At 59.6% G+C, this 27,688-nt stretch overlaps 4 protein-coding genes and 1 pseudogene across 4 annotated transcripts; 4 read left to right on the forward strand and 1 right to left on the reverse strand.

Moving 5' to 3' along the window:
* Nucleotides 1-1,178: 1,178 nt before the first annotated feature.
* On the reverse strand, nt 1,179-1,296 carry LOC126287770 (5S ribosomal RNA; annotated as a pseudogene).
* An 8,865-nt stretch (nt 1,297-10,161) lies between these two features.
* LOC126291875 (trichohyalin-like) lies at nt 10,162-13,597 on the forward strand. The gene is made up of 3 exons (XM_049985634.1): nt 10,162-10,857; nt 10,940-12,474; nt 12,850-13,597. The coding sequence occupies exons 1-3, from the start codon at nt 10,162-10,164 to the stop codon at nt 13,595-13,597; spliced, it is 2,979 nt and encodes a 992-aa protein (XP_049841591.1).
* Nucleotides 13,598-13,779: 182 nt separating this feature from the next.
* Nucleotides 13,780-20,308, forward strand: LOC126291952 (trichohyalin-like). The gene is made up of 4 exons (XM_049985735.1): nt 13,780-15,191; nt 15,631-17,424; nt 17,499-18,653; nt 18,742-20,308. Exons 1-4 carry the CDS (start codon nt 13,780-13,782, stop codon nt 20,306-20,308), a joined length of 5,928 nt encoding a protein of 1,975 aa, XP_049841692.1.
* Nucleotides 20,309-20,394: 86 nt separating this feature from the next.
* Nucleotides 20,395-24,836, forward strand: LOC126292021 (trichohyalin-like). The gene is made up of 3 exons (XM_049985847.1): nt 20,395-20,687; nt 20,951-22,606; nt 22,742-24,836. The coding sequence occupies exons 1-3, from the start codon at nt 20,395-20,397 to the stop codon at nt 24,834-24,836; spliced, it is 4,044 nt and encodes a 1,347-aa protein (XP_049841804.1).
* A 67-nt stretch (nt 24,837-24,903) lies between these two features.
* On the forward strand, nt 24,904-27,683 carry LOC126292099 (trichohyalin-like). Its single transcript, XM_049985956.1, has 5 exons — nt 24,904-25,113; nt 25,272-25,642; nt 25,746-25,945; nt 25,990-26,854; nt 26,900-27,683. The coding sequence occupies exons 1-5, from the start codon at nt 24,904-24,906 to the stop codon at nt 27,681-27,683; spliced, it is 2,430 nt and encodes an 809-aa protein (XP_049841913.1).
* The last annotated feature ends 5 nt before the right edge of the window (nt 27,684-27,688 follow it).

A 27,688-nucleotide genomic window follows, 5' to 3' on the forward strand; every position in this document is an offset into this window, starting at 1 on the left:
ATTAATATCAGAAAAATTAATAACAGATAAAATGAATCGTGGACCTTGCCACTGGTGGGGAGGCTTGCGTGTCTCAGCGATACAGATAGCCGTATCTTAGGTGTAACCACAACGGAGGTGTATCTGTTGAGAGCCCAGACAAACTTGTGGTTTCTGAAGAGGGGCCACAGCCTATTAAGTAGTTACAGGGGCATCAGTCTGAATGATTGACTGATCTAGCCTTGTAACATGAACCAAAGCGGCCTTGCCATGCTGGTGCTGCGAGCTGCAGAAACCAAGGGATAGCTACGGCCGTGATTTTTCCTGAGGGCATGCAGCTGTATTGTATGGTTAAATGATGATGGTGAAACGCCCTGCTAAACCCGCAGGACAGGACAAGTAGTTGGAATTGTAGAAAGGGGCCAAAATGAGCGGCTGTCAGTTACACTCGAACGCATATAACTTTATTTATCTGACCAATCATTACAGTACAAATTCTTGAACTTAGTTATCGGCTGAATACGCCACAACTATCTCATGCCTTAAGGGCACAACCACTTTAATTTAAAAAAAAATCTAAAAGCCATTAACTCAAAATTCAGACGCCAAAAAGAATATTTAGAAGGCAGAAGGGATCACATTAAGTAAGTTCCATAATTTGACTGAAGTTCCAAAAATTTAACGCTTGAAAAGCAACAACCTTTATTTAAAGACGGCTCAAGGCCAAAGGTTTAAGACTCAAAGTAAAACTAAATAAAAAAAAAGCACAAAGCAGAAGGCCTTATCTTCAATTAGGCTGGAGGCCCCAAACAGTCTGATGCTCGAAAGACAAAAATCCTTAACTTAAAAACGGCTGAAGGTTCCATGACTTAAAACTCAAGCGAAAATAAATTTAAACAACAAAGCCTTATCTTAAATTAGGCTGAAGACCCAAACAATCTAACACTTGTCAATCAAGGAACTTTAATTTTAAAATAGCTGAAGGCGCATGGCTTAAAGCACTCCGTCATCAGGCCACGAGTGGCCTACCGGGACCATCCCACTGCCGTGTCATCCTTAGTGGAGGTTGCGAATAGGAGGGGTGTGGGGTTAGCACACTGTTCTCCCGGTCGTTATGATGGTATTCTTGTCCTAAGGTGTTACTATTTGGTCTAATAGCCCCTCAATTGGTATCACTAGGCTGAGTGCACCCCGAAAAATGGCAACAGCGCATGGTGGCCTGGATGGTCACCCATCCAAGTGCCAACCACGCCCGACAGCGCTTAACTACGGTGATCTCACGGGAACCGGTGTATCCACTGCGGTAACGCCGTTGCCTCCCATGGCTTAAAACACAACTAAAATATTATTAATATTCAGGAGGCCCAAGACTTTATCTTTAAACAGTATATTAATCAGGCTGAATGGACAAACAATCCAACAAACAATCCAACACTTGACACGCAAGGAATTTTAATTTTAAAACAGCTGAAGGCCCATGACTTAAAACCCAACTACAATATTTAGTAGGCAAAAGGCCAAAAACTTTATCTTTAAACAATATTTTAATCAGGCCGAAGGCCCAAACAATCTAACAATTGAAAAGCAAGGAACTTTAATTTTAAAGTGGCTGAAGGCCCATGACTTAAAACACCACTAAAAACAATTCAGCTTTAATAAAAACCGGCGGCTATGAGCCATACAAATACACACAACAGAAAATAAGAAAAGGCAGTGCAGCTAACGAGGCTCGGAAGTTTTGGAGGGTCGCCCAGCACTTGAAATACTAACGTTCCCTTAGGTGAGACAGGCAGTCGGCCCAACCATTCTCGATCCGACGACAACCCAAACAACAGACAATCAACGGTCCCTCAGACAACGTAACTTGTGCTCCACTCGACCAGCACACAACCGGGAATTCAATGCAAAACGTACAAGGCATGGACGCCCACAACCAAGCATACATTAAGCAGTCAAACTACACACCATGCTGGACAGCGACAACACGGTTAGCAAAGGATGCTGCTGAATTTACGTCAACAGCCAGGACAGGTAACAGGAAAGTTAACGGCCGCAAGGCAGAATATTCCGCTGGTGCACTTCAATTGCAAATTACCAAATACAGTTAGACTCCTAACGGTACCTAAATCTTTGCCAACTCGAACACACATTGTTGCTCGCTTGAGTGTGCCATCAGCCAACAACGAGAACCAGAGGGCACAATGTGAACAGACTTGACTTGTTGGCAAATTTAATCCAAACTCAACCTTAAGGATTGTTGAGTCATGGACCTCGTAGCAATGGGAACAGCCCCACACACTCCGATACTGTGTAGAGACTGCCAGCGGGCATGGCCAAACCACACCCCGCTGAGATTTCCTCGCTGCTCCACGCCAACCGACCGACGGCTACACGGCAGCACGGAGACAGCACTAAAATAACTGGGCAGTCAACATCACAGGCTACACACAATTTAACAAACGTGACCAATGCTAAAAGCAGTAACTGTGCAATCAACAGGACGAACCACGAGTTGAGACACACATTTACAACCCATAGGCGATCGGCGAGCAAATACACGTCGTCTGGTAAGAAAACCAACCGCAATCAACCAAGACCATCCCCAGCCATGTGTGCCAGCAACGGTCGTGTGGGTCATGGCTATCCGAACGTCACTGCCGTTCCAACCCGACCTAACTTCTGCCTCGTCCCAACTGTCCGACATCTAGATCCAAACTCCACTGCTGGCGCGTTCCAACTGACTTCATTGCCCGGTCCGAACTGCCCTGGTCTTTTTTGTATTTATTGTGATTTCATTCCCCTGCCCCATATGGACAGGGGAGGGCTGTCAGCAGCACAATCCGCCGCTCTTCAGCCGAGTGACACTAAAACTAAGACAAGAATAAAATGATACATACATAAGGAGATAAAAAAGGGGAACATAAAACAGAGTAAGCGGAGAAAATGGAGGTAAAATATACACTGACATGGAGACATTCGTGGGGGACAGTCGAAATAAGTCCCCAGAAAGTTAAAAAAGAAACACAGTTGGCGATTCTTAAAACACAGAGAAGACACTGAATGCGCAGGCACAGGTTAAAAGTCGGCCACAGTAGTAAAAACACTCCGGAACAACCCACTTAAACCCACTTGGAGCACACACGACAAAGAATAAAACTGCCAGGTGGGACCTGCCAAGGGAAAAGGTCAGAGAGGATGGAACAGGAGGGGAGAGCATGGGACAGCTGGGGAAGCGGCAAGATGAAGAGAGGAGGGGCATCAGTGGGTTTTCGAAAAGGCAGGAGACACGTGGGGCGGGAGAGGAAGAGGGAAGACAGGGCAGGAGGGAGCGCAGAGACACTGAAAGGAGGCATAGGAGATGGAGGGGGAGTAGGAGGGGGAAGCCGCTCAGGAGGAGGGGGGAGGAGAGGGAGCCCTGAGGAGGAGGCAGGAAGATGGGGTTAGAGTTGGTAGGAAGGGGAAATGTCAGTGCGAAACTCACCATCTGGGAGGGGTAGATGGTGGAAGTTGTGTTGGGAAAGAAGATGGAGGGTGTGGAGATGGAGAGAGGGTGGGACACAACGGTAAATGTGCGGCAACTGGTTGGGGTGGAGAGGATGGGAGAAACCAGGGGGTGAGGGGTATCAAGGTGGTGGACAATATATAGTGTGCAGATGTGTTCAAGTTATAGGAGGAGGCGGGGGAAGGGGATGAGGTCGTAGAGGATGCGCGTGGGGGATGGAAGGCGCATGTGGAAGGCGAGGTGGAGTGCATGGCGTTTGAGGATTTGGAAGGCTTTATAGAACTGGGGAAGGGCGGAAATCCAAGCGACGCTCGCAAAACAGATGATGAGGCGGATCAAGGATTTGTAGGTGTGAAGGATGGTGGGAGGATGCAGACCCCACGGCTGGCCGGACAGGAGTTTCAGGAGGTGGAGGGGGTTGTGAGCTTTGTTTTGGATGGTAAGGAGATGGGGAGTCTAGGTGAGGTGGAGGTCGAGTGTGAGGCCAAGGTATTTGAGGGTAGGAAGTAGATGCATAGGACAACCATAAATGGTGAGGTAGGAATCATGGAGGCGGAAGGAGTGGGTGGTGCGGCCTATCATGATTGCCTGGGTCTTGGAGGGATTAACACGGAGGAACCACTGGTTGCACCAAGCAGTGAATTGGTCAAGATGGGTTTGGAGGGTATATTGGGACCGTTGAAGGGTAGGTAAAGGGCTAGGAAGGCGGTGTCTTTAGCGAACTGGAGAAGGCGAACAGGAGGGGGAGGTTCGGGCATATCAGCAGTGTACAAGAGATAGAGGAGAGGGGAAAGGACAGAACCTTGGGGCAAGCCAGCTGAGGGGTAGAAAGTACAGGAGTTGGAATTGTGGATAGTCACATAGGAGGGACGATGGGAGAGGAAGGAAGAAACGAGACAAACATAGCTGATGGGGAGAGCATAGGTTTGAAGTTTGAAGAGGAGCCCAGGATGCCAGACACAGTCATAGGCGTTCTGGAGATCAAGGGAAACAAAGATAGCGGAGTGACGCTAGTTAAGTTGGAGAGAAAGAAGGCTGGTAAGGTTAAGGAGCTGGTCGTCGGCAGAGAAGGAAGGCCGGAAGCCACATTGGGTAAGAGGAAGGCGGCGGTGCTGGTTAAGGTGGCCGTGAATACGGCGAGAGAGGATGGCCTCAAAGACCTTACTGAACATGGAGGTGAGGCAGATTGGACGATAGGAAGAGGTATCAGAGGGGGGTTTGTTAGGTTTAGGGAACAGAAGGACACAGGAAGTCTTCCACAGGTCGGGGTAAAATCCAGTGGAGAGGAGGATATTGTACAGGGTAGCAAGGACAGACAGGAAGGATGGAGCGGATTCCTTGAGGTGACAGTAGGTGACGCCATCATGACCAGGGGCGGTGTTGCATTTGGAGCAGAGGACAAGTGTGATGTCTTGTGCGGTGATGGGAGTGCTGATGTCTGAGGGGGGTAACCGATCCATGTACTGGAAGCTAGTGGCGAGCAGGGGTACAGAGGTGTCAGTGTGGTCAAGGGCGGTGGGGAAGAGGGAGTAATCAAAATGGGGATCGTCAGGAATGGAGAAGACCTCGGATAGGTGGGAAGCAAATGCTTAGCCTTACTGATGTTGTCAGGAAAGGGTCGATCGCCATGGAGGATGGTGTAATGGGGGTGGAATGGCTGGCAGTAAGGCGGTCGAAGGCTGACCAGTACTTCGATGAGTTGACAGGGAGGGTGGAGTTGAGGGGTGTGCATGTCTTGCACCAGTCCTGGCGTTTCTTTGCTGTAAGAAGGTTTTGGATATGTCGCGGGTGTGAGTATACCGGTCACGAGTGCAGAGGAAGGAGCAGTAGAGCCTGCAGGACTCACGCAGAAGAAGGACGGCCTGTGGAGGAAGCATAAGGTAGTTGAGGGTGGATGAATTTGTTAGGGACACGAGCCTCCACAGCGTCATTGATGGTCTTCTGAAGGAAGGAAGAGGCATGAAGCATGTCATCAGGGTGGTGAAAGGAGAGTGGGTGGCTTTCGACCTGTAAGGCAATGGATTCCCAGTAGGCATCCCAATTGGCACAGTGGTATTCATGGACAGACTTTGGAGGGGCAGCTGGGTAGGTGGCTGCAGTGGCAGAATGGGTAGAGGAGATGGTGAGAAGAACAGGAAGATGGTCACTACCAACAAGATCGTGTGTGTGGGGGGGAAGTGAGGATAACATAGGGAGTGGAGTTACTTTCAGGACGGGTGTTCTGTGGGAGAGGAACAAGGTCACCATGGAGGGTGGCAAGGAACTGATGCCACTGCCGAAGGGTGGCAGGGTCATGGTTGTGGATGTTGAGGCCAGCGGCGATCACATAGGTGGAGAAGGTGCGGTCAACATGGGAAATGAAGTCAAAGGGGAGAGGAGCTGCGAGGCGGATATACACTCCTGGAAATTGAAATAAGAACACCGTGAATTCATTGTCCCAGGAAGGGGAAACTCTATTGACACATTCCTGGGGTCAGATACATCACATGATCACACTGACAGAACCAGAGGCACATAGACACAGGCAACAGAGCATGCACAATGTCGGCATTAGTACTGTGTATATCCACCTTTCGCAGCAATGCAGGCTGCTATTCTCCCATGGAGACGATCGTAGAGATGCTGGATGTAGTCCTGTGGAACGGCTTGCCATGCCATTTCCACCTGGCGCCTCAGTTGGTCCAGCGTTCGTGCTGGACATGCAGACCACGTGAGACAACGCTTCATCCAGTACCAAACATGCTCAATGGGGGACAGATCCGGAGATCTTGCTGGCCAGGGTAGTTGACTTACACCTTCTAGAGCACGTTGGGTGGCACGGGATACATGCGAACGTGCATTGTCCTGTTGGAAGAGCAAGTTCCCTTGCCGGTCTATGAATGGTAGAACGATGGGTTTGATGACGGTTTGGATGTACCATGCACTATTCAGTGTCCCCTCGACGATCACCAGAGGGGTACGGCCAGTGTAGGAGATCGCTCCCCACACCGGGTGTTGGCCCTGTGTGAATCGGTCGTATGCAGTCTTGATTGTGGCGCACACCTGCACGGCGCCAAACTCGCATACGACCATCATTGGCACCAAGGCAGAAGCGACTCTCATCGCTGAAGACGACACGTCTCCATTCGTCCCTCCATTCACGCCTGTCGCGACAAGACTGGAGGCAGGCTGCACGATGTTGGGGCGTGAGTGGAAGACGGCCTAACGGTGTGCGGGACCATAGCCCAGCTTCATGGAGACGGTTGCGAATGGTCCTCTCCGATAACCCAGGAGCAACAATGTCCCTAATTTGCTGGGAAGTGGCGGTGCGGTCCCCTACGGCACTGCGTAGGATACTACGGTCTTGGCGTGCATCCGTGCGTCGCTGCGGTCCGGTCCCAGGTCGACGGGCACGTGCACCTTCTGCCGACCACTGGCGACAACATCGATGTACTGTGTAGACCTCACGCCCCACATGTTGAGCAATTCGGCGGTACGTCCACCCGGCGTCTCGCATGCCCACTATACGCCCTCGCTCAAAGTCCGTCAACTGTACATACGGTTCACGTCCACGCTGTCGCGGCATTCTACCAGTGTTAAAGACTGCGATGGAGCTCCGTATGCCACGGCAAACTCGCTGACACTGACGGCGGCGATGCACAAATGCTGCGCAGCTAGCGCCATTTGACGGCCAACACTGAGGTTCCTGGTGTGTCCGCTGTGCCGTGCGTGTGATCATTGCTTGTACAACCATCTCGCAGTGTCCGGAGCAAGTATGGTGGGTCTGACACACCGGTGTCAATGTGTTCTTTTTTGCATTTCCAGGAGTGTAGATAGTGGCACAGGTGAAGATGAGGAAGGGAAAAAATAGGCTGAGGAGAAGGTGTTCGGTTGGGTCATTGAGGAGGGGTTGTGGCTGGACAGGGAGATGCCGGAGGTGGCCTATAGCGACCCCACTTCAGGCTAGGGGATGGTGATTGTCAGTGCGGTGAAGGAGATAAGGGGAGGTGCGGACAACATGGTGGGGTTGGAGGAAGGTTTCATTAAGGATGAAGGAGTCAATCTGGTGCTGGGAGAGGGTATGCATGAAGAGGTATTTGTTTGCAGGGTGGGAGCGAATGTTGAGGTAGAGGAGGTTGGAGGTGGGAAGGGTGTGGGAAGGGGAGAAGTGGCTTAAAGAAGGGTGTATAGGTGGGTGAAGGTAAAGTGGGCCTGGTTGTGGGAGTATGTGGCATAGCTGTTTAAGTGGAAAACAGAGCAGGTGGCATGGGAAATCTGTTGGAGTGTGTGTGTGTGTGTGGGGGGGGGGGGGCGCTGGAATGGGTGGATATTCTGCAGGACAATGGTGAGGAACCGGATGATGTCTTCTGCTGTAGGGGGAGGGCAGAGAGAATTGTTAGGGTGGATGGGTGGGTCAAAGGGGCAAACAGGGACAGTGAGTTCAGGGTTGGTGGTAGGGGGCTCGGCTTTGCATTTGGAGGAATAGGTGGGGTGAGGTTTATTGCAGGTGTTGCAGGACGGGTGGGAGGAGATGTTAGGACACTGTTTACGGAAGTGGCAGGCTTTACAATAGAAGCAGGTGGGTGGGTTCTTGCAGCTTTGGATGAGATGCCATACAGAAGATACCGTCGCCGTTCTAAACAGACAGTGTACAAAACCATCGAGAACATTGAGTTTGCTACAACATTTAGAGACAAGTCTGTCGCTGCTCAAGCCTTGCTGGACAGACCTTCTGTTTTCTGTGGCTGCAGACTTGATTTTAGTTTAGATATTAATGATTCATTTGGTCATGGTAACGGATGGTTTACTGTAGCAATTGTTCGTTGAGGTTCTGGAGTACCAAATGTTCCCAGACTCGAAAGTTTCGTTGACAGAGACATTATTGCATTTTGCACCTACCATGTGGACGAACTTGCTGATAAAGACTTTGGTAAATCTGCTTATATGTTGACTTCTGCTTTGTCTTTGTATATATGTGTATGTGAATATGTAAAGTTTGTTGGTGCTGGTGCTGGTAGTGGTAGGATTGAGAAGGGGAATGGGACGGGTCAACAGGGTGGTGGCGGTTGAAAATCAGGGCTCCCTGCGTGAGGAGGTGGTCAACAGAGGAGGCGGACTCTGTAAAGATACGCATGAGGAAAGTAGGGCCAGAGGAGTTGTAAATATGGCGGGCAGAGTGGACTTCCAGCGCGGGGTGAGCATTCAGTTCCGCCAACACCTCAGCCTGCGTGACCATCTTAGTTTTGTGATGACGGTGGTGAGGGTTGGCGGACGACGAGGCGGTTGGGGCTGACGAGGAGAGGAGGATGTAAGGAATAGGGTGAGGGATGCATCGGGCCCAAAGGCGCTGGAGGTGATCAGTATGGAAGGATGGAGAGGGAGACTTGATGACAACAGAGTCTCTGCGTGGGATATGTTGGGTGATGGGTGCACTGGGGGTGTACTTCCGGATTTCAAGGTTGAGGCTGCGGGGATCCATGAATTTCGGATCAGGGTTGGCTAGGAAAAAGGTATACAGGGAGGGGGCTGGAGAGGAGGGAGGTGGGGTGGCATCCATATCGGGGTCAGTGGGAGATGTGGTGGGCAGTGGCTTTTAGGATGAGGGAGTAGAGGAGAGGTCGCCACTGGGTCGTTTGGAAGATTTTTTGGTGGGTGTTGCCTGGGAGGAGGGATGAGGGACAGGATGTATGGGGAGGTGTGAAACGTTCCCTTACAACAATTATACAAGACTGTGCTTAAACTGACTCACAATATTTTTAGTGCAATGCAATCTGACCGTCAAAAATCCCTACAAAAGAATAGCCCTGACGAACATTAACCTATACCTTTCACAAATCACTTACGTCACTTAAAATCTTGGTTACTCGAACTACTGCAATACAGCGAACGCCACTACTGCCAGCTAAGTAAAAGATTCAAACTACGGAAGGCACTAACTACTGATAGGCATAGTTAGCGAATGAAAGATTTTAATAGACAACAAACAATGTATTTACCTTAATAGTCATAACATTATATATATATATATATAATCAGTTCATGACATTCATTCTTACAAATTTCAAAACTCCGCCATCTCTCTCCCCACATCCACCACTGCTGGCGGCTCACCTCCAACTGCGCAACGCTACGCGCTGTCAGCATGCAGCTGCCGCAGCCCAACACTGCAATGGCAGACAACAATGCAAACCAGCCACAAACTGCACACAGCACAGCCAGTGATTTTTATACAGAGCGCTACGTGGCGTTAGCAATAAAAAAACCTAAAAAGCCTACTTACAGGTGGTGTTAGGCAGGGCCCTCCTGTGAGGCAGTAGCACCGTTTAAGAGGGCAGGGCGCTCTGTGGCAGCGACTGTGGCGTGTCGGGCGGTGATTCGGGCAGGGGAAGCAGTGGTAATTGTAGGGGGAGAGGGGGAGAGTCGTCTCGGTGGGCAACAGGAGCTGGATGGGGGGGGGGGCAGGAGCAGGAGCAGGAGCAGGAGCAGGAGCAGGAGCAGGAGCAGCAGGAGGTGCAGTAGCAGGGGTAGGAGCGGGAATGACATACAGATGGGGATACAGTGATGGAGAGGAGATAGATGGGGTGGAGACGGTGAGTAGGGGAGGTGGATGAGACGGGTTACTCCCAGAGGAAGCACTCCATGACGTTACAGTGGGGGCAGGTGAAGGAGAGGTGTAGATGATGGTGGTAGTTAGGGCGTCCATGATTGCAGGGGGCAGCGAACACCGAGAGACGGCGGCAGCGGCGGAGGCAGAAGCGGTGAGCACCGAGAGACGGCGGCAGAAAAAGCGGCGAACACCGAGAAACGGCGGCAGAAGAAGCGGGGAGCACCGAGAGACGGCGGCAGAAGAAGCGGCGAGTACCGAGAGACGGCGGCAGAAGAAGCGGCGAGTACCGAGAGACGGCGGCAGAAGAAGCGGCGAGCACCGAGAGACGGAAGCTGAAGAAGCGGAGAGCACGGAGAGACGGCCGCAGAAGAAGCGGCGAGTACCGAGAGGCGGCAGCAGTAGAAGCAGCGAAAACCGAGAGGCGGCAGCAGAAGAAGCGGAGAGCACGGAGAGACGGCGGCAGAAGAAGCGGCGGGTACCGAGAGACGGCGGCAGAAGAAGCGGCGAGCACCGAGAGACGGAGGCAGAAGAAGCGGAGAGCACGGAGAGACGGCGGCAGAAGAAGCGGCGAGCACCGAGAGGCGGCAGCAGAAGAAGCGGAGAGCACGGAGAGACGGCGGCAGAAGAAGCGGCAGCACCGAGAGACGGCGGCAGAAGAACCGGCGAGCACCGAGAGGCGGCAGCAAAAGAAGCGGCGAACACCGAGAGACGGCTGCAGGAGAAGCGGCGAGCACCAAGAGACGGCGGCAGAAGAAGCGGCGAACACCGAGAGGCGGCAGCAGAAGAAGCGGTGAGCACCGAGAGACGGCGGCAGAAGAAACGGCGAGCACCGAGAGGCGGCAGCAGAAGAAGCGGCGAACACCGAGAGACAGCGGAAGAAGAAGCGGAGAGCACGGAGAGACGGCGGCAGAAGATGCGGCGAGCACCGAGAGGCGGCAGCAGAAGAAGCGGAGAGCACGGAGAGACGGCGGCAGAAGAAGCGGCGAGCACCGAGAGGCGGCAGCAGAAGAAGCGGAGAGCACCGAGAGGCGGCAGCAGAAGAATCGGAGAGCACGGAGAGACGGCGGCAGAAGAAACGGCGAGTACCGAGAGACGTCGGCAGAGGAAGCGGCGAGCCCGAGAGGCGGCAGCAGAAGAAGCGGCGAGCACAAAGAGACGGTGGCAGAAGAAGCGGCGAGCACGGAGAGACGGCGGCAGAAGAAGCTGCGAGCACCGAGAGGCGGAGCAGAAGAAGCGGAGAGCACGGAGAGACGGCGGCAGAAGAAGCGGCGAGTACCGAGAGACGGCGGCAGAAGAAGCGGCGAGCACCGAGAGACGGCGGCAGAAGAAGCAGTGAGCACCGAGAGACGGCGGCAGAAGAAGCGGCGAGTACCGAGAGACGGCGGCAGAAGAAGCGGCGAGTACCGAGAGACGGGGGCAGAAGAAGCGGCGAGTACCGAGAGACGGCGGCAGAAGAAGCGGCGAACACCGAGAGATGGCAGCAGAAGAAGCGGAGAGCACAGAGAGACGGCGGCAGAAGAAGCGGCGAGTACCGAGAGACGGCGGCAGAAGAAGCGGCGAGCACCGAGAGACGGCGGCAGAAGAAGCGGCGAGCACAAAGAGACGGTGGCAGAAGAAGCGGCGAGCACGGAGAGACGGCGGCAGAAGAAGCTGCGAGCACCGAGAGGAGGAGCAGAAGAAGCGGAGAGCACGGAGAGACGGCGGCAGAAGAAGCGGCGAGTACCGAGAGACGGCGGCAGAAGAAGCGGCGAGTACCGAGAGACGGCGGCAGAAGAAGCGGAGAGCACCGAGAGACGGCAGCAGAAGAAGCGGAGAGCACGGAGAGACTGCGGCAGAAGAAGCGGCGAGCACTGAGAGACGGCGGCAGAAGAAGCGGCGAGCACCGAGAGGCGGCTGCAGAAGAAGCGGAGGGCACGGAGAGACGGTGGCAGAAGAAGTGGCGAGCACCGAGAGGCGGCAGCAGAAGAAGCGGCGAGTACCGAGAGGCGGCAGCAGAAGAAGCGGCGAACACCGAGAGACGGCGGCAGGAGAAGCGGCGAGCACCGAGAGACGGCGGCAGAAGAAGCGGCGAGCACCGAGAGGCAGCAGCAGAAGAAGCGGCGAACACCGTGATTCGGCAGCAGAAGAAGCGGAGAGCACGGAGAGACGGCGGCAGAAGAAGCGGCGAGCACCGAGAGGCGGCAGCAGAAGAAGCGGCGACTACCGAGAGATGGCGACAGAAGAAGCGGCGAGCACCGAGAGACGGCAGCAGAAGAAGCGGAGAGCACGGAGAGACGACGGCAGAAGAAGCGGCGAGTACCAAGAGACGGCGGCAGAAGAAGCGGCGAGCACCGAGAGGCGGCAGTAGAAGAAGCGGTGAGCACCGAGAGGCGGTAGCAGAAGAAGCGGCGTACACCGAGAGGCGGCAGTAGAAGAAGCGGAGAGCACGGAGAAACGGCGGCACAAGAAGTGGCGAGTACCGTGAGACGGCAGCAGAAGAAGCGGAGAGCACCGAGAGAAGGCGGCAGATGTAGCGGCGAGCACCGAAAGGCGGCAGCAGAAGAAGCGGCGAGCACCTAGAGACGGCGGCAGAAGAAGCGTCGAGCACCGAGAGACGGCAGCAGAAGAAGCGGCGAGCACCGAGAGACTCAGCAGAAGAGGTGGCGAGCACCGAGAGGCGGCAGCAGAAGAAGCGGCGAGCACCGAGAGGCGGCGGCAGAAGAAGCAGCGAGCACCGAGAGACGGAGGCAGAAGAAGCGGCGAGCACTGAGAGGCGGTAGCAGAAGAAGCGGCGAACACCGAGAGGCGGCAGTAGAAGAAGCGGAGAGCACGGAGAGACGGCGGCACAAGAAGCGGCGAGTACCGAGAGACGGCGGCAGAAGAAGCAGAGAGCACCGAGAGACGGCGGCAGAAGAAGTGGAGAGCACGGAGAGACGGTGGCAGAAGAAGCGGCGAGCACCGAGAGATGGCGGCAGAAGAAGCGGAGAGCACGGAGAGACGGCAGCAGAAGAAGTGGCCAGCACCGAGAGGCGGCAGCAGAAGAAGCGGAGAGCACGGAGAGACGGCGGCAGAAGAAGTGGCGAGCACCGAGAGACGGCGGCAGAAGAAGCGGCGAGCACCGAGAGGGGGCAGCTGAAGAAGTGGAGAGCACGGAGAGACGGCGGCAGAAGAAGCGGCGAGCACCGAGAGATGGCGGCAGAAGAAGCGGAGAGCACGGAGAGACGGCAGCAGAAGAAGTGGCCAGCACCGAGAGGCGGCAGCAGAAGAAGCGGAGAGCACGGAGAGACGGCGGCAGAAGAAGTGGCGAGCACCGAGAGGCGGCAGCAGGAAAAGCGGCGAACACCGAGAGACGGCGGCAGAAGAAGCGGCTAGCACCGAGAGGCGGCGGTAGAAGAAGCAGCGAACACCGAGAGGCGGCAGCAGAAGAAGCGGAGAGCACGGAGAGACGGCGGCAGAAGAAGCGGCGAGTACCGAGCGACGGCGGCAGAGGAAGCGGCGAGCACCGAGAGACGGCGGTAGAAGAAGCGGCGAGCACCGAGAGGCGGCGGTAGAAGAAGCGGCGAGCACCGAGAGGCGGCAGCAGAAGAAGCGGCGAACACCGAGAGACGGCGGCAGAAGAAGCGGCGAGCACCGAGAGGCAGCAGCAGAAGAAGCGGCGAACACCGTGATTCGGCAGCAGAAGAAGCGGAGAGCACGGAGAGACGGCGGCAGAAGAAGCGGCGAGTACCGAGAGATGGCGGCAGAACAAGCAGCGTGCACCGAGAGACGGCGGCAGAAGAAGCGGCGAGCACCGAGAGACGGCATAACAAAAAGCGGAGAGTACAGAGAGACGGCGGCAGAAGAAGTGGCGAGCCCGAGAGGCGGCAGCAGAAGAAGCGGCGAACACCGAGAGGCGGCAGCAGAAGAAGCGGCGAACACCGAGAGGCGGCAGCAGAAGAAGCGGCGAACACCGAGAGGCGGCAGCAGAAGAAGCGGCGAACACCGAGAGAGAGCCGCAGAAGAAGCGGAGAGCACGGAGAGACGGCGGCAGAAGATGCGGCGAGCACCGAGAGACGGCGGCAGAAGAAGCGGCGAGCACCGAGAGGGGGCAGCTGAAGAAGTGGAGAGCACGGAGAGACGGCGGCAGAAGAAGCGGCGAGCACCGAGAGATGGCGGCAGAAGAAGCGGAGAGCACGGGGAGACGGCAGCAGAAGAAGTGGCCAGCACCGAGAGGCGGCAGCAGAAGAAGCGGAGAGCACGGAGAGACGGCGGCAGAAGAAGTGGCGAGCACCGAGAGGCGGCAGCAGGAAAAGCGGCGAACACCGAGAGACGGCGGCAGAAGAAGCGGCTAGCACCGAGAGGCGGCGGTAGAAGAAGCAGCGAACACCGAGAGGCGGCAGCAGAAGAAGCGGAGAGCACGGAGAGACGGCGGCAGAAGAAGCGGCGAGTACCGAGCGACGGCGGCAGAGGAAGCTGCGAGCACCGAGAGGAGGAGCAGAAGAAGCGGAGAGCACGGAGAGACGGCGGCAGAAGAAGCGGCGAGTACCGAGAGACGGCGGCAGAAGAAGCGGCGAGTACCGAGAGACGGCGGCAGAAGAAGCGGAGAGCACCGAGAGACGGCAGCAGAAGAAGCGGAGAGCACGGAGAGACTGCGGCAGAAGAAGCGGCGAGCACTGAGAGACGGCGGCAGAAGAAGCGGCGAGCACCGAGAGGCGGCTGCAGAAGAAGCGGAGGGCACGGAGAGACGGTGGCAGAAGAAGTGGCGAGCACCGAGAGGTGGCAGCAGAAGAAGCGGCGAGTACCGAGAGGCGGCAGCAGAAGAAGCGGCGAACACCGAGAGACGGCGGCAGGAGAAGCGGCGAGCACCGAGAGACGGCGGCAGAAGAAGCGGCGAGCACCGAGAGGCAGCAGCAGAAGAAGCGGCGAACACCGTGATTCGGCAGCAGAAGAAGCGGAGAGCACGGAGAGACGGCGGCAGAAGAAGCGGCGAGCACCGAGAGGCGGCAGCAGAAGAAGCGGCGACTACCGAGAGACGGCGACAGAAGAAGCGGCGAGCACCGAGAGACGGCAGCAGAAGAAGCGGAGAGCACGGAGAGACGACGGCAGAAGAAGCGGCGAGTACCAAGAGACGGCGGCAGAAGAAGCGGCGAGCACCGAGAGGCGGCAGTAGAAGAAGCGGTGAGCACCGAGAGGCGGTAGCAGAAGAAGCGGCGTACACCGAGAGGCGGCAGTAGAAGAAGCGGAGAGCACGGAGAAACGGCGGCACAAGAAGTGGCGAGTACCGTGAGACGGCAGCAGAAGAAGCGGAGAGCACCGAGAGAAGGCGGCAGATGTAGCGGCGAGCACCGAAAGGCGGCAGCAGAAGAAGCGGCGAGCACCTAGAGACGGCGGCAGAAGAAGCGTCGAGCACCGAGAGACGGCAGCAGAAGAAGCGGCGAGCACCGAGAGACTCAGCAGAAGAGGTGGCGAGCACCGAGAGGCGGCAGCAGAAGAAGCGGCGAGCACCGAGAGGCGGCGGCAGAAGAAGCAGCGAGCACCGAGAGACGGAGGCAGAAGAAGCGGCGAGCACTGAGAGGCGGTAGCAGAAGAAGCGGCGAACACCGAGAGGCGGCAGTAGAAGAAGCGGAGAGCACGGAGAGACGGCGGCACAAGAAGCGGCGAGTACCGAGAGACGGCGGCAGAAGAAGCAGAGAGCACCGAGAGACGGCGGCAGAAGAAGTGGAGAGCACGGAGAGACGGTGGCAGAAGAAGCGGCGAGCACCGAGAGATGGCGGCAGAAGAAGCGGAGAGCACGGAGAGATGGCAGCAGAAGAAGTGGCCAGCACCGAGAGGCGGCAGCAGAAGAAGCGGAGAGCACGGAGAGACGGCGGCAGAAGAAGTGGCGAGCACCGAGAGACGGCGGCAGAAGAAGCGGCGAGCACCGAGAGGGGGCAGCTGAAGAAGTGGAGAGCACGGAGAGACGGCGGCAGAAGAAGCGGCGAGCACCGAGAGATGGCGGCAGAAGAAGCGGAGAGCACGGAGAGACGGCAGCAGAAGAAGTGGCCAGCACCGAGAGGCGGCAGCAGAAGAAGCGGAGAGCACGGAGAGACGGCGGCAGAAGAAGTGGCGAGCACCGAGAGGCGGCAGCAGGAAAAGCGGCGAACACCGAGAGACGGCGGCAGAAGAAGCGGCTAGCACCGAGAGGCGGTGGTAGAAGAAGCAGCGAACACCGAGAGGCGGCAGCAGAAGAAGCGGAGAGCACGGAGAGACGGCGGCAGAAGAAGCGGCGAGTACCGAGCGACGGCGGCAGAGGAAGCAGCGAGCACCGAGAGACGGCGGCAGAAGAAGCGGCGAGCACCGAGAGGCGGCAGCAGAAGAAGCGGCGAACACCGAGAGACGGCGGCAGAAGAAGCGGCGAGCACCGAGAGGCAGCAGCAGAAGAAGCGGCGAACACCGTGATTCGGCAGCAGAAGAAGCGGAGAGCACGGAGAGACGGCGGCAGAAGAAGCGGCGAGTACCGAGAGATGGCGGCAGAACAAGCAGCGTGCACCGAGAGACGGCGGCAGAAGAAGCGGCGAGCACCGAGAGACGGCATAACAAAAAGCGGAGAGTACAGAGAGACGGCGGCAGAAGAAGTGGCGAGCCCGAGAGGCGGCAGCAGAAGAAGCGGCGAACACCGAGAGGCGGCAGCAGAAGAAGCGGCGAACACCGAGAGGCGGCAGCAGAAGAAGCGGCGAACACCGAGAGGCGGCAGCAGAAGAAGCGGCGAACACCGAGAGAGAGCCGCAGAAGAAGCGGAGAGCACGGAGAGACGGCGGCAGAAGATGCGGCGAGCACCGAGAGACGGCGGCAGAAGAAGCGGCGAGCACCGAGAGGGGGCAGCTGAAGAAGTGGAGAGCACGGAGAGACGGCGGCAGAAGAAGCGGCGAGCACCGAGAGATGGCGGCAGAAGAAGCGGAGAGCACGGGGAGACGGCAGCAGAAGAAGTGGCCAGCACCGAGAGGCGGCAGCAGAAGAAGCGGAGAGTACAGAGAGACGGCGGCAGAAGAAGTGGCGAGCCCGAGAGGCGGCAGCAGAAGAAGCGGCGAACACCGAGAGGCGGCAGCAGAAGAAGCGGCGAACACCGAGAGGCGGCAGCAGAAGAAGCGGCGAACACCGAGAGGCGGCAGCAGAAGAAGCGGCGAACACCGAGAGAGAGCCGCAGAAGAAGCGGAGAGCACGGAGAGACGGCGGCAGAAGATGCGGCGAGCACCGAGAGGCTGCAGCAGAAGAAGCGGAGAGCACGGAGAGATGGCGGCAGAAGAAGCGGCGAGCACCGAGAGGCGGCAGCAAAAGAAGCGGAGAGCACCGAGTGGCGGCAGCAGAAGAAGTGGAGAGCACGGAGAGACGGCGGCAGAAGAAACGGCGAGTACCGAGAGACGTCGGCAGAGGAAGCGGCGAGCCCGAGAGGCGGCAGCAGAAGAAGCGGCGAGCACAAAGAGACGGTGTCAGAAGAAGTGGCGAGCACCGAGAGGCGGCAGCAGGAAAAGCGGCGAACACCGAGAGACGGCGGCAGAAGAAGCGGCTAGCACCGAGAGGCGGCGGTAGAAGAAGCAGCGAACACCGAGAGGCGGCAGCAGAAGAAGCGGAGAGCACGGAGAGACGGCGGCAGAAGAAGCGGCGAGTACCGAGCGACGGCGGCAGAGGAAGCAGCGAGCACCGAGAGACGGCGGCAGAAGAAGCGGCGAGCACCGAGAGGCGGCAGCAGAAGAAGCGGCGAACACCGAGAGACGGCGGCAGAAGAAGCGGCGAGCACCGAGAGGCAGCAGCAGAAGAAGCGGCGAACACCGTGATTCGGCAGCAGAAGAAGCGGAGAGCACGGAGAGACGGCGGCAGAAGAAGCGGCGAGTACCGAGAGATGGCGGCAGAACAAGCAGCGTGCACCGAGAGACGGCGGCAGAAGAAGCGGCGAGCACCGAGAGACGGCATAACAAGAAGCGGAGAGTACAGAGAGACGGCGGCAGAAGAAGTGGCGAGCCCGAGAGGCGGCAGCAGAAGAAGCGGCGAACACCGAGAGGCGGCAGCAGAAGAAGCGGCGAACACCGAGAGGCGGCAGCAGAAGAAGCGGCGAACACCGAGAGGCGGCAGCAGAAGAAGCGGCGAACACCGAGAGACAGCGGCAGAAGAAGCGGAGAGCACGGAGAGACGGCGGCAGAAGATGCGGCTAGCACCGAGAGGCTGCAGCAGAAGAAGCGGAGAGCACGGAGAGATGGCGGCAGAAGAAGCGGCGAGCACCGAGAGGCGGCAGCAAAAGAAGTGGAGAGCACCGAGAGGCGGCAACAGAAGAAGTGGAGAGCACGGAGAGACGGCGGCAGAAGAAACGGCGAGTACCGAGAGACGTCGGCAGAGGAAGCGGGGAGGCCGAGAGGCGGCAGCAGAAGAAGCGGCGAGCACAAAGAGACGGTGTCAGAAGAAGCGGCGAGCACCGAGAGACGGCGGCAGAAGAAGCGGAGAGCACGGTGAGACGGCGGCAGAAGAAGCTGCGAGCACCGAGAGGCGGCAGCAGAAGAAGCGGAGAGCACGGAGAGACAGCGACAGAAGAAGCGGCGAGTACCGAGAGACGGCGGCAGAAGAAGCGGCGAGCACCGAGAGACGGCGGCAGAAGAAGCAGTGAGCACCGAGAGACGGCGGCAGAAGAAGCGGCGAGTACCGAGAGACGGCGGCAGAAGAAGCGGCGAGTACCGAGAGACGGCGGCAGAAGAAGCGGCGAGTACCGAGAGACGGCGGCAGAAGAAGCGGCGAGCCCGAGAGGCGGCAGCAGAAGAAGCGGCGAACACCGAGAGGCGGCAGCAGAAGAAGCGGAGAGCACGGAGAGACGGCGGCAGAAGAAGCGGCGAGTACCGAGAGACGGGGGCAGAAGAAGCGGCGAGTACCGAGAGACGGCGGCAGAAGAAGCGGCGAACACCGAGAGACGGCAGCAGAAGAAGCGGAGAGCACAGAGAGACGGCGGCAGAAGAAGCGGCGAGTTCCGAGAGACGGCGGCAGAAGAAGCGGCGAGCACCGAGAGACGGTGGCAGAAGAAGCAGCTAGCACCGAGAGACGGCGGCAGAAGAAGCGGCGAGCACCGAGAGACGGCGGCACAAGAAGCGGCGAGTACCGAGAGACTGCAGCAGAAGAAGTGGAGAGCACCGAGAGGCGGCAGCAGAAGAAGCGGCGAGCACCGAGAGGCGGCAGCAGAAGAAGCGGAGAGCACGGAGAGACGGCGGCACAAGAAGCGGCGAGTACCGAGAGACGGCGGCAGAAGAAGCGGAGAGCAGCGAGAGACTGCGGCAGAAGAAGGGGCGAGCACCAAGAGGCGGCAGCAGAAGAAGCGGCGAACACCGAGAGACGGCGGCAGAAGAAGCGACGAGCACCGAGAGACGGCAGCAGAAGAAGCGGAGAGCACGAAGAGACTGCGGCAGAAGAAGCGGCGAGCACTGAGCGACGGCGGCAGAAGAAGCGGAGAGCACGGAGAGACGGCGGCAGAAGAAGCGGCGAGCACCGAGAGGCGGCAGCAGAAGAAGCGGAGGGCACGGAGAGACGGCGGCAGAAGAAGTGGCGAGCACCGAGAGGCGGCAGCAGAAGAAGCGGCGAGTACCGAGAGGCGGCAGCAGAAGAAGCGGCGAACACCGAGAGACGGCGGCAGGAGAAGCGGCGAGCACCGAGAGGCGGCGGCAGAAGAAGCGTCGAGCACTAAGAGGGGGCAGCAGAAGAAGTGGAGAGCACTGAGAGACGGCGGCAGAAGAAGCGGCGAGCACCGAGAGACGGCGGCAGAAGAAGCGGAGAGCACTGAGAGACGGCGGCAGAAGAAGCGGCGAGCACCGAGAGACGGCGGCAGAAGAAGCGGAGAGCACGGAGAGACGGCGGCAGAAGAAGCGGCGAGCACCGAGAGGCGGCAGCAGATGAAGCGGAGAGCACGGAGAGACGGCGGCAGAAGAAGTGGCGAGCACCGAGAGGCGGCAGCAGAAGAAGTGGACAGCTTGGAGAGACGGCGGCATAAGAAGCGGCGAGCACCGAGAGACGGCGGCAGAAGAAGCAGAGAGCACGGAGAGACGGCGGCGGAAGAAGCGGCGAGCACCGAGAGATGGCGGCAGAAGAAGCGGAGAGCACGGAGAGACGGCAGTAGAAGAAGTGGCAAGCACCGAGAGGCGGCAGCAGAAGAAGCGGAGAGCACGGAGAGACGGCGGCAGAAGAAGTGGCGAGCACCGAGAGTCGGCAGCAGGAAAAGCGGCGAACACCGAGAGACGGCGGCAGAAGAAGCGGCGAGCACCGAGAGGCGGCAGTAGAAGAAGCAGCGAACACCGAGAGGCGGCAGCAGAAGAAGCGGAGAGCACGGAGAGACGGCGGCAGAAGAAGCGGCGAGTACCGAGAGATGGCGGCAGAAGAAGCGGCGAGCCCGAGAGGCGGCAGCAGAAGAAGCGGCGAAAACCGAGAGGCGGCAGCAGAAGAAGCGGAGAGTTCGGAGAGATGGCGGCAGAAGAAGCGGCGAGCACCGAGAGGCGGCAGCAGAAGAACCGGCGAGCACCGAGAGACGGCGGCAGAAGAAGCGGCGAGCACCGAGAGGCGGCAGCAGAAGAAGCGGAGAGCACGGTGTGATGGCGACAGAGGAAGTGGCGAGTACCGAGAGGCGGCAGCAGAAGAAGCGGCGAACACCGAGAGACGGCGGTAGAAGAAGCGGAGAGCACGGAGAGACGGCGGCAGAAGAAGCGGCGAGCACCGAGAGGCGGCAGCAGAAGAAGCGGAGAGCACCGAGAGACGGCGGCAGAAGAAGCGGCGAGCACCGAGAGACGGCGGCTGAAGAACCGGCGAGCACCGAGGGGCGGCATCAAAAGAAGCGGCGAACACCGAGGGACGGCTGCAGGAGAAGCGGCGAGCACCGAGAGGCGGCAGGAGAATAAGCGGTGAGCACCGGGAGACGGCGGAAGAAGAAGCGGCGAGCACCGAGAGGCGGCAGCAGAAGAAGCGGCGAACACCGAGAGACAGCGGCAGAAGAAGCGGAGAGCACGGAGAGACGGCGGCAGAAGATGCGGCGAGCACCGAGAGGCGGCAGCAGAAGAAGCGGAGAGCACGGAGAGATGGCGGCAGAAGAAGCGGCGAGCACCGAGAGGCGGCAGCAGAAGAAGCGGAGAGCACCGAGAGGCGGCAGCAGAAGAAGCGGAGAGCACCGAGAGGCGGCAGCAGAAGAAGCGGAGAGCACGGAGAGACGGCGGCAGAAGAAACGGCGAGTACCGTGAGACGTCTTCAGAGGAAGCGGCGAGCCCGAGAGGCGGTAGCAGAAGAAGCGGCGAGCACAAAGAGACGGTGGCAGAAGAAGCGGCGAGCACCGAGAGACAGCGGCAGAAGAAGCGGAGAGCACGGAGAGACGGCGGCAGAAGAAGCTGCGAGCACCGAGAGGCGGCAGCAGAAGAAGCGGAGAGCACGGAGAGATGGCGGCAGAAGAAGTGGCGAGCACCGAGAGGCGGCAGCAGAAGAAGCGGCGAACACCGAGAGACGGCGGCAGAAGAAGAGGAGAGCACGGAGAGACGGCGGCAGAAGAAGCGGCAGGCACCGAGAGGAGGGCAGCAGAAGAAGCGGAGAGCACAGAGAGACGGCGGCAGAAGAAGCGGCGAGTACCGAGAGAGGGGGGCAGAAGAAGCAGCGAGTACCGAGAGACGGCGGCAGAAGAAGCGGCGAACACCGAGAGACGGCAGCAGAAGAAGCGGAGAGCACGGAGAGACGGCGGCAGAAGAAGCAGCGAGTACCGAGAGACGGCGGCAGAAGAAGCGGCGAGCACCGAGAGACGGCGGCAGAAGAAGCAGCGGGCACCGAGAGACGGCGGCAGAAGAAGCGGCGAGTACCGAGAGACGGCGGCAGAAGAAGCGGCGAGTACCGAGAGACGGCGGCAGAAGAAGCGGCGAGCCCGAGAGGCGGCAGCAGAAGAAGCGGCGAACACCGAGAGGCAGCAGCAGAAGAAGCGGAGAGCACGGAGAGACGGCAGTAGAAGAAGTGGCAAGCACCGAGAGGCGGCAGCAGAAGAAGCGGAGAGCACGGAGAGACGGCGGCAGAAGAAGTGGCGAGCACCGAGAGTCGGCAGCAGGAAAAGCGGCGAACACCGAGAGACGGCGGCAGAAGAAGCGGCGAGCACCGAGAGGCGGCAGTAGAAGAAGCAGCGAACACCGAGAGGCGGCAGCAGAAGAAGCGGAGAGCACGGAGAGACGGCGGCAGAAGAAGCGGCGAGTACCGAGAGGCGGCAGCAGAAGAAGCGGAGAGCACGGAGAGATGGCGGCAGAAGAAGCGGCGAGCACCGAGAGGCGGCAGCAGAAGAAGCGGAGAGCACCGAGGGGCGGCAGCAGAAGAAGCGGAGAGCACGGAGAGGCGGCAGCAGAAGAAGCGGAGAGTTCGGAGAGATGGCGGCAGAAGAAGCGGCGAGCACCGAGAGGCGGCAGCAGAAGAACCGGCGAGCACCGAGAGACGGCGGCAGAAGAAGCGGCGAGCACCGAGAGGCGGCTGCAGAAGAAGCGGAGAGCACGGTGTGATGGCGACAGAGGAAGTGGCGAGTACCGAGAGGCGGCAGCAGAAGAAGCGGCGAACACCGAGAGACGGCGGTAGAAGAAGCGGAGAGCACGGAGAGACGGCGGCAGAAGAAGCGGCGAGCACCGAGAGGCGGCAGCAGAAGAAGCGGAGAGCACCGAGAGACGGCGGCAGAAGAAGCGGCGAGCACCGAGAGACGGCGGCTGAAGAACCGGCGAGCACCGAGAGGCGGCATCAAAAGAAGCGGCGAACACCGAGGGACGGCTGCAGGAGAAGCGGCGAGCACCGAGAGGCGGCAGGAGAATAAGCGGTGAGCACCGAGAGACGGCGGCAGAAGAAGCGGCGAGCACCGAGAGGCGGCAGCAGAAGAAGCGGCGAACACCGAGAGACAGCGGCAGAAGAAGCGGAGAGCACGGAGAGACGGCGGCAGAAGTTGCGGCGAGCACCGAGAGGCGGCAGCAGAAGAAGCGGAGAGCACGGAGAGATGGCGGCAGAAGAAGCGGCGAGCACCGAGAGGCGGCAGCAGAAGAAGCGGAGAGCACCGAGAGGCGGCAGCAGAAGAAGCGGAGAGCACGGAGAGACGGCGGCAGAAGAAACGGCGAGTACCGTGAGACGTCGGCAGAGGAAGCGGCGAGCCCGAGAGGCGGTAGCAGAAGAAGCGGCGAGCACAAAGAGACGGTGGCAGAAGAAGCGGCGAGCACCGAGAGACAGCGGCAGAAGAAGCGGAGAGCACGGAGAGACGGCGGCAGAAGAAGCTGCGAGCACCGAGAGGCGGCAGCAGAAGAAGCGGAGAGCACGGAGAGATGGCGGCAGAAGAAGTGGCGAGCACCGAGAGGCGGCAGCAGAAGAAGCGGCGAACACCGAGAGACGGCGGCAGAAGAAGAGGAGAGCACGGAGAGACGGCGGCAGAAGAAGCGGCAGGCACCGAGAGGAGGGCAGCAGAAGAAGCGGAGAGCACAGAGAGACGGCGGCAGAAGAAGCGGCGAGTACCGAGAGAGGGGGGCAGAAGAAGCAGCGAGTACCGAGAGACGGCGGCAGAAGAAGCGGCGAACACCGAGAGACGGCAGCAGAAGAAGCGGAGAGCACGGAGAGACGGCGGCAGAAGAAGCAGCGAGTACCGAGAGACGGCGGCAGAAGAAGCGGCGAGCACCGAGAGACGGCGGCAGAAGAAGCAGCGAGCACCGAGAGACGGCGGCAGAAGAAGCGGCGAGTACCGAGAGACGGCGGCAGAAGAAGCGGCGAGTACCGAGAGACGGCGGCAGAAGAAGCGGCGAGCCCGAGAGGCGGCAGCAGAAGAAGCGGCGAACACCGAGAGGCAGCAGCAGAAGAAGCGGAGAGCACGGAGAGACGGCGGCAGAAGAAGCGGCGAATACCGAGAGACGGGGGCAGAAGAAGCGGCGAGTACCGAGAGACGGCGGCAGAAGAAGCGGCGAACACCGAGAGATGGCAGTAGAAGAAGCGGAGAGCACGGAGAGACGGCGGCAGAAGAAGCGGCGAGTACCGAGAGACGGCGGCAGAAGAAGCGTCGAGCACCGAGAGACGGCGGCAGAAGAAGCAGCGAGCACCGAGAGACGGCGGCAGAAGAAGCGGCGAGCACCGAGAGACGGCGGCACAAGAAGCGGCGAGTACCGAGAGACAGCAGCAGAAGAAGTGGAGAGCACCGAGAGGCGGCAGCAGAAGAAGTGGCGAGCACCGAGAGGTGGCAGCAGAAGAAGCGGAGAGCACAGAGAGACGGCGGCACAAGAAGCGGCGAGTACCGAGAGACGGCGGCAGAAGAAGCGGAGAGCAGCGAGAGACTGCGGCAGAAGAAGGGGCGAGTACCAAGAGGCGGCAGCAGAAGAAGCGGCGAACACCGAGAGACGGCGGCAGAAGAAGCGACGAGCACCGAGAGCCGGCAGCAGAAGAAGCGGAGAGCACGGAGAGACTGCGGCAGAAGAAGCGGCGAGCACCGAGAGACGGCGGCAGAAGAAGCAAAGAGCACGGAGAGACGGCGGCAGAAGAAGCGGCGAGCACCGAGAGGCGGCTGCAGAAGAAGCGGAGGGCACGGAGAGACGGCGGCAGAAGAAGTGGCGAGCAACGAGAGGCGGCAGCAGAAGAAGCGGCGATCACCGAGTGATGGCGGCAGAAGAAGCTGAGAGCACGGAGAGACGGCGGCAGAAGAAGCGGCGAGCACCGAGAGACGGCGGCAGAAGAAGCGGCGAGTACCGAGAGGCGGCAGCAGAAGAAGCGGCGAACACCGAGAGACGGCGGCAGGAGAAGCGGCGAGCACTGAGAGGCGGCGGCAGAAGAAGCGGCGACCAGTGAGAGGCGGCAGCAGAAGAAGCGGCGAACACCGAGAGGCGGCAGCAGAAGAAGCGGAGAGCACGGAGAGATGGCGGCAGAAGAAGCGGCGAGCACCGAGAGGCGGCAGCAGAAGAAGCGGCGACTACCGAGAGACGGCGACAGAAGAAGCGGCGAGCACCGAGAGACGGCAGCAGAAGAAGCGGAGAGCACGGAGAGACGGCGGCAGAAGAAGCGGCGAGTACCGAGAGACGGCGGCAGAAGAAGCGGCGAGCACCGAGAGGCGGCAGTAGAAGAAGCGGTGAGCACCGAGAGGCGGTAGCAGAGGAAGCGGCGTACACCGAGAGGCGGCAGTAGAAGAAGCGGAGAGCACGGAGAGACGGCGGCACAAGAAGCGGCGAGTACCGTGAGACGGCGGCAGAAGAAGCGGAGAGCACGGAGAGAAGGCGGCAGATGTAGCGGCGAGCACCGAAAGGCGGCAGCAGAAGAAGCGGCGAGCACCAAGAGACGGCGGCAGAAGAAGCGGCGAGCACCGAGAGACGGCAGCAGAAGAGGTGGCGAGCACCCAGAGGCGGCAGCAGAAGAAGCGGCGAGCAACGAGAGGCGGCGGCAGAAGAAGCAGTGAGCACCGAGAGACGGAGGCTGAAGAAGCGGCGAGCACTGAGAGGCGGTAGCAGAAGAAGCGGCGAACACCGAGAGGCGGCAGTAGAAGAAGCGGAGAGCACGGAGAGACGGCGGCACAAGAAGCGGCGAGTACCGAGAGACGGCGGCAGAAGAAGCAGGGAGCACCGAGAGACGGCGGCAGAAGAAGCAGAGAGCACGGAGAGACGGTGGCAGAAGAAGCGGCGAGCACCGAGAGGGGGCAGCAGAAGAAGTGGAGAGCACTGAGAGACGGCGGAAGAAGTAGCGGCGAACACTGAAAGGCGGCGGCAGAAGAAGCGGCGAGCACCGAGAGACGGCGGCAGAAGAAGCGGCGAGCACCGAGAGACGGCGGCAGAAGAAGCGGAGAGCACGGAGAGACGGCGGCAGAAGAAGCGGCGAGCACCGAGAGGCGGCAGCAGAAGAAGCGGAGAGCACGGAGAGACGGCGGCAGAAGAAGCGGCGAGCACCGAGAGGCGGCAGTAGAAGAAGCGGTGAGCACCGAGAGGCGGTAGCAGAAGATGCGGCGTACACCGAGAGGCGGCAGTAGAAGAAGCGGAGAGCACGGAGAGACGGCGGCAGAAGAAGCGGCGAGCACCGAGAGACGGCTGCAGAAGAAGCGGAGAGCACGGAGAGACGGCGGCAGAAGAAGCGGCAAGCACCGAGAGGCGGCAGCAGAAGAAGCGGAGAGCACGGAGACACGGCAGCAGAAGAAGTGGCGAGCACCGAGAGGCGGCAGCAGGAAAAGCGGCGAACACCGAGAGACGGCGGCAGAAGAAGCAAGAGCACCGAGAGACGGCGGCAGAAGAAGCTGAGAGCACGGAGAGACGGTGGCAGAAGAAGCGGCGGCAACCGAGAGGGGGCAGCAGAAGAAGTGGAGAGCACTTAGAGACGGCGGCAGAAGAAGCGGTGAACACCGAAAGGCGGCGGCAGAAGAACCGGCGAGCACCGAGAGACGTCGGCAGAAGAAGCAGCGAGCACCAAGAGACGGCGGCAGAAGAAGCGGAGAGCACGGAGAGACGGCGGCAGAAGAAGCGGAGAGCACGGAGAGACGGCAGCAGAAGAAGTGGCGAGCACCGAGAGGCGGCAGCAGAAGAAGTGGACAGCGTGGAGAGACGGCGGCAGAAGAAGCGGCGAGCACCGAGGGACGGCGGCAGAAGAAGCGGAGAGCACGGAGAGACGGCGGCAGAAGAAGCGGCGAGCACCGAGAGACGGCTGCAGAAGAAGCGGAGAGCACGGAGAGACGGCGGCAGAAGAAGCGGCAAGCACCGAGAGGCGCCAGCAGAAGAAGCGGAGAGCACGGAGACACGGCGGCAGAAGAAGTGGCGAGCACCGAGAGGCGGCAGCAGGAAAAGCGGCGAACACCGAGAGACGGCGGCAGAAGAAGCGGCGAGCACCGAGAGGCGGCAGTAGAAGAAGCAGCGAACACCGAGAGGCGGCAGCAGAAGGAGCGGAGAGCACGGAGAGACGGCGGCAGAAGAAGCGGCGAGTACCGAGAGACGGCGGCAGAGGAAGCAGCGAGCACCGAGAGACGGCGGCAGAAGAAGCGGCGAGCACCGAGAGGCGGCAGCAGAAGAAGCGGCGAACACCGAGAGACGGCGGCAGAAGAAGCGGCGAGCACCGAGAGACAGCAGCAGAAGAAGCGGCGAACACCGTGATTCGGCAGCAGAAGAAGCGGAGAGCACGGAGAGACGGCGGCAGAAGAAGCGGCGAGTACCGAGAGACGGCGGCAGAAGAAGCTTCGAGTACCGAGATACGGCGGCAGAAGAAGCGGCGAGCACCGAGAGACGGAAGCAGAAGAAGCGGAGAGCACGGAGAGACGGCGGCAGAAGAAGCGGCGAGTACCGAGAGGTGGAAGCAGTAGAAGCAGCGGAAACCGAGAGGCGGCAGCAGAAGAAGCGGCGAGCACCGAGAGACGGCATAACAAGAAGCGGCAAGTACCGAGAGACGGCGGCAGAAGAAGTGGAGAGCACCGAGAGGCGGCAGCAGAAGAAGCGGCGAGCACCGAGAGGCGGCAGCAGAAGAAGCGGAGGGCACGGAGAGACAGCGGCACAAGAAGCGGGGAGTACCAAGAGACGGCGGCAGAAGAAGCGGCGAACACCGAGAGGCGGCAGCAGAAGGAGCGGCGAGCACCGAGAGGCGGCAGCAGAAAACGCGGCGAACACCGAGAGACGGCGGCAGAAGAAGCGGAGAGCACGGAGAGACGCCGGCAGAAGAAGCGGCAAGCACTGAGATGC

Source organism: Schistocerca gregaria, chromosome 1, assembly GCF_023897955.1.
Source record: "Schistocerca gregaria isolate iqSchGreg1 chromosome 1, iqSchGreg1.2, whole genome shotgun sequence".
In the NCBI taxonomy this organism is placed as follows: domain Eukaryota; kingdom Metazoa; phylum Arthropoda; class Insecta; order Orthoptera; family Acrididae; genus Schistocerca; species Schistocerca gregaria.